The sequence below is a fragment of the Mesocricetus auratus genome, unplaced genomic scaffold, assembly GCF_017639785.1.
Source record: "Mesocricetus auratus isolate SY011 unplaced genomic scaffold, BCM_Maur_2.0 contig_10157_pilon_obj, whole genome shotgun sequence".
Lineage (NCBI taxonomy): Eukaryota > Metazoa > Chordata > Mammalia > Rodentia > Cricetidae > Mesocricetus > Mesocricetus auratus.
In genome coordinates, this window is record NW_024432368.1 from 1 (window position 1) to 9,767 (window position 9,767).

The 9,767-nt window shown below is 41.6% G+C and overlaps 1 protein-coding gene across 2 annotated transcripts; it reads right to left on the reverse strand.

Moving 5' to 3' along the window:
• Nucleotides 1-758: 758 nt before the first annotated feature.
• LOC121138334 (disks large homolog 5-like) lies at nt 759-7,153 on the reverse strand. 2 transcript variants are annotated; one of them, XM_040741058.1, is made up of 6 exons: nt 6,968-7,153; nt 5,977-6,136; nt 4,573-4,722; nt 4,170-4,353; nt 2,854-2,966; nt 759-1,832 (listed from the first exon to the last, which is right to left on the reverse strand). In XM_040741058.1, the coding sequence occupies exons 1-6, from the start codon at nt 7,104-7,106 to the stop codon at nt 1,745-1,747; spliced, it is 834 nt and encodes a 277-aa protein (XP_040596992.1). In that variant the 5' UTR covers nt 7,107-7,153; the 3' UTR covers nt 759-1,744. The 2 variants fall into 2 exon arrangements, with proteins under 2 accessions (XP_040596992.1, XP_040596993.1); XM_040741059.1 differs by lacking the exon at nt 2,854-2,966.
• Between the last annotated feature and the right edge of the window lie 2,614 nt (nt 7,154-9,767).

A 9,767-nucleotide genomic window follows, 5' to 3' on the forward strand; every position in this document is an offset into this window, starting at 1 on the left:
GTAGGAGAGCAGGATGGGGACAAGGCTCCTCCACTACATATCAAGGCCCCCATGACATTCCCAAGCATACTTCATTCTTTTCTGCCATCTGTGAGCCCAAATTCCAATACCCTCAGTGCATCTGTGTGCCTCACTGTTTTCTGGGGATGTAAGATGCATCAAAGCCAGCAGCTACCCTGTCTGCGGACCCCATGACTAACTTGGACTCCAGTTGGATATCACACAACTGTCCTGGTCCGGAGGATGAGGATGATTAATCTCTAATGCCACGGATTGAGCAAGGGTTCTAGGTAGTTTAGGCAGAGGTAGAGCTCCTGCATGTCTTAGGGATGCCAGCAACATTTGGGTCTTTAGGCACAATGATGTACTCCTTTGGATGTCGCTAGGTGTCTCCACTATGCTATCAGGTGCAGACAGTTTGGTGTCTTTCAGGCAGAGAGAGACCCTTCCCTGTATGGCTATAGGCTCGACCATCACCCTCTGCCCATCTTGTGATCCAGGTGGCTGTATTAAGAAAGATTCAACTGAAGTCATTGGCTTGGATTCCCCATCCTCCCCCATCATAAATTACCCTTAAGTACCAGATTTCAGTTGGCTTAAGATTTTCAAGCCACAAAAGGCGTTATGGTTTTACCCTCCTGAATTTATAGGTTACCTGCCCAACTTAAAGAATACAATTGCTTTTGTATTCCAGTTGCGTAATTGCCCATTAAATCAAGGAAACATGAAAACGAATCATAAAATTCACACAAACAATGAAGAGTTTAAATTTTTTTATTTCTTGAAAATGTAGTCATTTACACTGGAGAAGCCTTAGACTCAGCCTCAAATGATGTGACATACTTTGATGATCCCACATGGAAGGCCTAAAGTGCTGGGGTGCAGAAGGTGGATGGGGGGGCTGGCAGGGCATGATAGGATGGGAGAAAATGATAATTGGGAATCATATTAAAACTACATTGTTTCTAATTTAAATCTACAGAAATAAAAGAAATATAGTCATTTCACTCAGTAGGGAATAAACAGGGCATTTTATATATAAAATATATAGCTTGAGCCAAATATCAATATGAAACAAGAACAAAGGATTTCAACAGGGCACTGAGTAATAAAGCACATAATCTTAACAAAATATCAAATACAAAACAAGAACAAAACACAGAACCAAAGAATCATAAACGTGAAACTGGAACAACAACAACCCCAAACCAAGAACAAACAGGGAAAAGCAGTAGCTTCAGCACTGGACACGATGAGAATTTTGAGCAGACACATGTCCTCCCTCCATGTTGTTGAGCTCCACTTGCTGGTAGATATCTGGGCTCTGAGTATTCTTGGAAGGTATTTTGGATCTCAAAGTTCTTTATGATGGTTTCGTTACTCCTGAAATTGAGACAAGAAAGACATGAATCAGACATTGAACATGTCAACAAACATAGGATGATGTTTTCCTCACATGTGAGATTACAGCTAGATTGACATTTCTTATGATGAGGTCTTGATTCTATGCTGATGTTATGATTTTTGCTTTGCTGTGGCTTCCTTAGACCTCCTTTATTCTCTGAAAGGGTGCTGTGAGATAAAGAAAGGCAATCAATTCAGAATTCAGCATAGTTCTGACACCAATTAGACAAAACCAGGGTATATTCACACATACAAACATAGATTTGAGGAAGAAAAGCCTCCAAGGAATACCATTGTTTCTGAAAATGCAATGTAATGGTGGCTCACTTGCCTGTGTCACTTAGTGCTCGTGGAGCTGCAGCTCTGTCTGCAGGGTGCTCTCATCATGGCCTGAAGCCTGCTCTATCTCCTGTTGCAGTTTTTCTGATCTGGAAGAGGAAGGACCAGTCAGAGATCAGTACTAGTGATGTATTGCATTGTCAGCTGTCAAATGTGATCTCACAAATACTCCACTATGGTGAAAACTTCAGCATTGATCACATGACAGTATTCGTTGTTTATACCCCTAATGAATAAGGGTCACAGAGAAGCTTGTCCTTGAATTTGTCAGGCTTCTACCAGCATCACATGCTGATCTAAGTATTGTATATATATGCTCTATGAGAAAGAACAGAACATTCTCCAGCAGACTATAATAAATCCACAGGTAACAAGCATAGTTAAGAAACACAGAATATTCATGGTGAGTTAAACACAGACCACATCATTTTATAGGCAGACATAATACGACATTTCAGTTTAGAAAACTGGGAAGGCCATGGGGAACTCTCATGCCGCCTGTCTAGAAAGAACCTAACACCCAGGTACTATACAAGATGGAGCCTGTAATTCTTGGAAGAAAATTTCCTCAGATGTGTGCCTGAGAACATGGGGTAATTAGGAGTATTTAAGTAAATAGAAACAGTCTTGTATTCCTAAAAATTAATGCTAGGAATCGACATCCTACAGCTGAGACATCTTCCCTGGTTCATCCTGAAAGTGCCTAAACTTATTACATCCATAGAACACTTTACATGTCAAACGGTCAAACAACTATGATAGACAGTGTTATACCAAAGTGCCAATGGAGGGACTCTAATTTCAAGAGTTTATTTACCATGACTTGGGAATCAGAAGCAGGCAGAGTTCTGTGATTTCAAAGAAATCCTGCTCAGCACATACTGGAGAAGTCAAAAGGTATCAAGGAGGACTCAATTCTGCTGACTCACTGAATATCAACCCTATTACTTCCTGAAGGAAAGTTTACCGGGAACAGCACAGTATTCTGAAGTGTTCTTACCCTGGAGTTGCCTGCACCCTTGCCTATAGTCAGAGCCCACAAAAGGCAGAGTTCCCAGATAGAAGAGACTGACTGGAATCCGGCTCCCAATTTCCATTCCTGGCTCATACCTCATCTGGGAGACAGTCAGGTAATCCTGCAGCTTTCCTGCTAAGGTCTTTTTCTCAATGATTAGCTCCTCCTTTTTCTGGTTCTGCAGATTTCCCTCCTGTCTCTGCTGCTCCTGTTCATTAGAAGATTGTGATCTTAGTAGAGGCTTGAGCATAGGCATGGATTCACTCTAACACATGTGCAAGCACACACAGAGGACCTCGAGGAAGCTTCTGGGAAGGTAGAATCCTGTTTCCGGATAGAGACTGACAAACCAAGTGGTCTCCTCTAAACACCATCCACATGCATGGGATAATAACCCCCTCAATTTCCTCCACTGCCCTCTCTAGGTGATTGCATACATGCAGCTGTGCACACAAACACAGACATGGATATATCAATCAACAGAGAAAGACAGAGAAAGGAAGAGTGGGAGAGAGAGAGAGAGAGAGAGAGAGAGAGAGAGAGAGAACAGAGAGAGAGAGAGAGAGAGAGAGAGAGAGAATCAGACAAGGGGAAAGAGAGAGAGAGAGAGGGAGAGAGAGAGAGAGAGAGAGAGAGAGAGAGAGAGGTGAAAAGAAGTCAAGCAGATAACATAACAGCAGCTCTTTTTGAAGAGTTCAACCCACTAAACTCTAAGCATGTCTTCCAGGAATTCCACATCCCTGGAAAACCTATCATCTCCATACTATAATCTCCATGATGGGAGAACATGCCAAGAAAACACACAGTAAACACTGCTGACAAAGTCCCACTGGAGGTTCTGTCAGTGTGAACCAAGTTTTGTGCATGGTAAGAGACTACCTTGGATTCCAGAGAATACAAGGAAGAAAGGCCACATGCCATCTAATGAGCTTACAGTGAGAATCACTAGTTTGACATTTGTTGTTGTCTCCTTTCTGGCAATCTGCTTCCCCTGCACCCACTGTGATCTCACAGAACCTTGCAAATCAAATAAGCCACAGGAATGGGAGCTTACTCCCTCAAGTGTGTACAGAGGACCACTCCCATTACAATGTGATGTGGGACTGTGAAGTTTCATGGACCCATCACCCTGATTGAACTGCAGCCTCCATTAGAACAGCAGAATTTATGTGGCATTTGGTACTCACAACAGACTGCCTTCGCAGAACTACTGATGCGTGGACAATGAAATGAACATTTGGATGTCATGAAAGCAGATGATGACAAGTGTGTGTGTGTGTGTGTGTGTGTGTGTGTGTTGTATGTGTATAAAATTATAAGTAAAACCACAATTTTGTCTATGGACAGACACCCTTATGCTCCATGTATAAATAATGATGGGCCTGACCCTGACCCAGCTGCTTTTCTCTACCTGATGCTCCTGGGTCTGGAGGTCTCGGATGACTCGCTCTTCTTTCTCACAGATGACTTTCAGTTCATCCAGGTAGTATTGAAGCAGGATCCATTCCCCTAGCACCTTCTTGGTCTCTTGCCTCAGTTTCTCCACTACGTACTGCACCTGAGACTTCTCCATCTGGAGTTGTTGCTGCAGATTGCTGGAAACATTCTCTATATAGTAAGACTTGACACTCTTCCAACCACCCCTGCATCCAAAACTGAGTGCCATGAAAACAAGACCAAAAATTGCTTGCTAATTATTCTTGCTAAAAGCCATAATAGCTAGAACCTATCTTTGGACACTGCAGTACAGAGAAAAAGATAGGAAGAGATGGACATTTCACAATGCTATGGTCCCCTGCAAGACATGCACTTACCAATAGAAGAGTGATTCCTCAGTGATCTCATAGAATCTTTCCAAGGCTTCCTTGTTCTCATTTTGCAATCTCTGCAGGTCATCCATGACCTGCTTATGCTCCATCTGGAGATTTTCATAGAAAGGTTTTGGCCGATGATAGGGCATGGACCTTGAAACAAAAAGTTCCATGAACAAACCTCTCATAGGTCACATTAATTCAGGCTGTGCTCAAGGATACTGGTGCCCATGGTATGCTGCATTCAGTCTCCTAAGTCCTGGGAAGATCTGGTGCTTATTAAACATGCTGTCATAACCATAGGGCAGCAGAGACAGGATGTTAACATGAAGAGAGTTGGGGCTGCCTGAATTCTTTCACTAACACTGAAATAGCTGGCTAACACTGTCCCTAGTTTCTACTTCATGGTCTGGGTACACCAAAACAGGGTATAACGTTTTGCTTCTGTATAAAATAAAAATTATCAGGCTTGGTGTCTGTAAATATAGAGGCCAAAATCACACCATGAGCATTTTTGTGGATAGGACTAAATGTTTTTCTTACAGAAACTCATCATATATTTATAAACTAATAATGGGAATATCTGCATATCACTAAGGTGAGCATTTGGCAAAACTGTAATGCTAAATGTGAGGATCCTAATGGTCATCATTGGTATCCACTGGGAACTGTGAGACAGGAAACACCACATGACCAACATCTGTCACCTTATGGCAAGGTCTAGGGATGTAAACTTGAAGAAATGCACAAACTCCCAACCCACATATGCGTTTAGTTTGTGTGTTTGTGTGTGTGTTATGTGTGTGTGAGAGTGTGTGTGAGTGTGTGTGTGTGTATGTGTGTGTAAGTGTGTGTGTGTGACAGATACAGACAGAGGGAAAAATAGAGAGACTGTTACCTAGAGATATTAAAGAAATTATTGTAGGCGTGGTATCTCAGAGCGGAGGAAAATGTTCATAGATATGTCTCAGGCCTTGTGACCACAACCTGATATGTGTGACAGGGCTTTCCAGCTGCTCCATGTTGTGCTCATCACACAACATCTTCCCTGGCATGTAAAGAGTCACAACAAACTAACAGCAGCTAACATCTCATAGAAGCTGCAACTTGACAGGACTGGTCCAAATACATGCTGGCAACTCATAACGCTTTGTCAATCCCTGAGTTATGTGTCTCAGGCCATAGGCTCTGGTTTTATTTTTGAGGAAACAAAGTAAATTGTGTCCCCATCTCACTCCTGCCCAGGTTTCAGGTTCTACTTATGAGAAGCAATTAGAAACATGGTGTTGGGCAAAAGGACATCATGAAGGTGTACACACTCATAGAGCCACAGAACTTAGAGAAAAGAAACAAAAAGTGAAATTGTGGAACCACGATGGTCAACGTGGCTTAGGAAACAATGAATACCTGTCATCAGGGCATCCTTCAGTGATGGAGATGAGGCAATCCCTAAGCTCCTTTGTTTCCATGGCCAATTGATCCAGCTGTTTACTCATACCCTCCATCTTCTCATTCATCTCTTTCTTAGTGACTAGGGAGGAGGTAGTTGACGGTTCTACAGCAGCCCCTGTGGGTAGAGGAACACAAGTCAAGTCATATTATGCCAAACCATGGAGGATATACAGACCACTCTATACCTGTGACTCAGCGACACACACAAATGGATTTTTACTCAGGCTTGAAATGCCCCTCCAGGGCATCTCAGCTCTCCCATTTCTGAAGGCAGTTGGGATTGTCAATCATCTGATTTTCTCTGCTGCCTCAGCACATGATTCAAATTAACTAAGAAAGAAATTTCTCAGAATCATTCACAACTGCAGTCTCTCAATTCAACCTGCCTATAGAATTAATAAGTCTGTGAGTTTAGAAACCAGGAGGAAATTAGCATCGTCCACAGGCACTCAGGTCTTTTTGAGATCTCCAAATATCCTGACATGTCATTCAAACAACATGGCTATAAATGGAGAAGCCATACAAATGCAGAACGTGGTCACTCGACTCACCAAGCCAACTCACTGACAACCCAGGAGACACAGAGAAGGTGCACAGTACTTAAAGATATCCACTGGCTTTGAAGTACAGTCATGACTTGCCATTATCTGAGCACACAACACCAGTCCCTCCCTCATGCTGGTCTCATTTGATCCTGATTCTTCAACCATTTCACACTTCTACAACATTGAAATCTATGTGGTACACGCAAAATAGCTTTTTCCTTACTAGGTCCTGATTACTGGGGGAGACAAATTACTATCCAGGAATCCGTGCCTTCCAGGGTCATGTAAGGCATGGATGGCCAACTTCTTCCCAGAAGCCCTAGTTCCTGTGTCCCATTACCAAAATCCCAGCTAAAAGCAACCTTCTCCAGGGAGCTCCCCATTTTCTACTTAGGACTTACTGTTCTTCCTTTTGAACCATTTCTTTCTTGATCCTTTAAAGTGAGGTTGAAAGTCAGCCTTCTTCTGCCTCTCCCTTGTCTGTTTGTCCTCTCCATACTGTCTCCTAAGGAGATTCCCCAGGCTCTCCAACATGTTCATCCTCGAGGGCACTGAAGGACTCTCCAAAGGCAGTTGGTGTTGCTACAACACAGATGACATCACAGGATTCCATAGGCTCCAGGATACATTGGAATGTTCAGGGAAGGGACCGATGATGTCATGTGGAAATAGCATGGCCTCCCTGATAACCAGATTTCCACAGAACTCAGCTGAAATCAAGTTGTCCTACCAAGGATTCTCTCCTGGCTTACAACAAAAACCCTGCAGCACCTACTTATTGCAAAACCAGAGATCCCTGTTTTTGACTAGAATATATATATATATATATATATATATATATATATATATTCCTTTCCAGATGAGGAACTCACTGATAGCTCTCACTGAAATTATATGAGCACAAGATAATTCTATTTGATCACTTTATTCATGGCAAAATTTTCACTCTTATTGGATATTATAGATCTGATGGTGAGAAGGAATCTTTTAAAATGACTTCTTAGTAAAGAGTCTACAGAAATTATTTTCCAGTAGGTAAGTTCCTGCTCATTTGCTCTTCATGGATGATCACTGGCTTTATTGATTACTTGGTACCTAGAGGAGATAACTATTCAAAGGATGCAATTTGTAGTCATTTATGATACACCATGAGTCATACATAAAATACAGGACACATTGGTATTAATGCTTTCACAAATGTGTGTGCAAAGGATAACATGCTTATATTTATATATTAATTACTCATACTTCACAAAAGCTTGTTCCATTATAGGATGAAGTTCATGGCATAGGTATATCATAGGTTATTTTTATTGGGGAGGTATCTCTTACATGAAAACTGATTAACCAGGGTCAGGTCTCTGGACATCCAGTCTCTGCTGTTTGCCAAGAACCAACTGGAACCTAGAGACCATGCTGCTCTCTCCACAGGCCTAAGTACCTGTGGTCCTGACCTCCTACATCCCACACAGCCCTAAGTACCTGTGGTCCTGACCAAGTGGTTGTGGTCAGCACTGCAGGTACCAACTAGTATCCCTACTCGTATTCAATTCTGATTTCAGTCTAAAGAAAAGATTGACTTTTGAATGAAAAACTTGTAATCATGGCACAATTCAAGTGTGTGCTAGGAGAAGGAAAATTATGAACATTAACCCTCAAGACCTAAAACAAGTAAAACAACAAGAGCAAATGTCAAGAACGACATATCCAGTCCTAGGGGAAAGGCATAACACAGATTACTATAGAGCTGTTCAAAGATGGAAAGTTTAAGTCTTGTACCTAATATTTCTATCTAGGTAGATAGAACAATAATTGGGAGAGTCTAATCATCAACCTCATCGAAGACTGGAGAAGGAAGAAAACAATAGTAGCATAGGCAGGAAGCCCAGTTGAGCAGCTTCCAAATGTGCAGGGAACACAGAAACAGCAGGCAACCTGGACACTCATCCTAATTCGCACAGTAGCGTAAGGGCAAGCATCTTTAGAAAAGGCCTAGAGTATCAGACTGACCAACAAAGAAGCAGGGAGGTAGATGCTGACAAAGCCTTTGACAAAATCCAACACCCCTTCGTGATAAAGGTATTGGAGAGATCTGGGATAACAGGAACATACCTAAACATAATAAAAAGCTATATACAGCAAACCAAAAGCCAGCACCAAACTGAATGGACAGAAACTCAACACAATTCTGCTAAAGTCAGGAACAAGACAAGATGTCCACTGTCTCCATACCTTTTCAATATTGTACTTAAAGTTCTAGCTAGAACCGTACGACAACAAAAGGAGATCATGGGGATACAAATTGGAAAGAATTAGGTCAAACTTTCACTGTTTGCAGATGATATGATAGTTTGCATAAATGACCCCAAGAACTCTACCAGGGAACTCTTACAGCTGATTAACACCTTCAGCAAAGTGGCAGGCTACAAGATCAACTCAAGAAAATCAATCAGTAGCCCTACTATATACAGACGATAAAAGGGTTTAGAAAGAAATCAAAGAAGCATCACTCTTTACAATTGCCACAAACCACATAAAATACCTTGGGGTAACGCTACCCAAACAAGAAAAAGACCTGTATCACAAGAATTTTGAGTATTTAAAGAAGGAAATTAAAGAAGCCCTCAGAAAATGGAAAGATCTCACATGCTCTTGGTGTAAAAATGGCAATCTTGCCAAAAGCAGTCTACGATTCAATGCAATTCCCATTAAAATCCCAGCACAATTCTTCACAGACCTTGAAAGAACAATAATCAATTTTTATGGAAAAACAAAAGACCCACGATAGCCAAAGCAACCCTGTTCAACAAGGCAACATCTGGAGGCATCACCATCCCTGACCTCAAGCTCTATTATACAGCTTTAGTCCTGAAAACAGTTTGGTATTGGGACAAATGTAGACAGGTAGACCAATAGAATCTAATTGAACACCCTGATATTAACCCATACATGTATAAACATCTGATCTTCAGAAAAGAAGCTTAAAATGTACAATGGAAAAAAGAAAACATCTTTAACAAATGGTGCTGGCATAACTGGGTGCTGGCATGTAGAAGAATTGAGGATAGATACATGCGTATTGCCATGTACAAAACTTAAGTCCAAATGGGTCAAAGACCTCAACATAAATCAAGCCACACTGAACCTCTTAGAAGAGAAAGTAGTGGTACCCTTGAACGAATTGTTACAGGAGACAACTTC

What these genes read in the sequence shown, in the direction of transcription:
- LOC121138334 (XM_040741058.1), bottom strand. Translation starts at nt 7,106, where the DNA reads ATGAACATGTTGGAGAGCCTGGGGAATCTCCTTAGGAGACAGTATGGA. An exon ending in GAAGGATGCCCTGATGACAG is followed by an intron (nt 4,723 to 5,976) that starts GTATTCATTGTT and finishes TTTTGTTTCAAG; the next exon opens with GTCCATGCCCTATCATCGGC. An exon ending in TCCAGACCCAGGAGCATCAG is followed by an intron (nt 2,967 to 4,169) that starts GTAGAGAAAAGC and finishes TCTAATGAACAG; the next exon opens with GAGCAGCAGAGACAGGAGGG.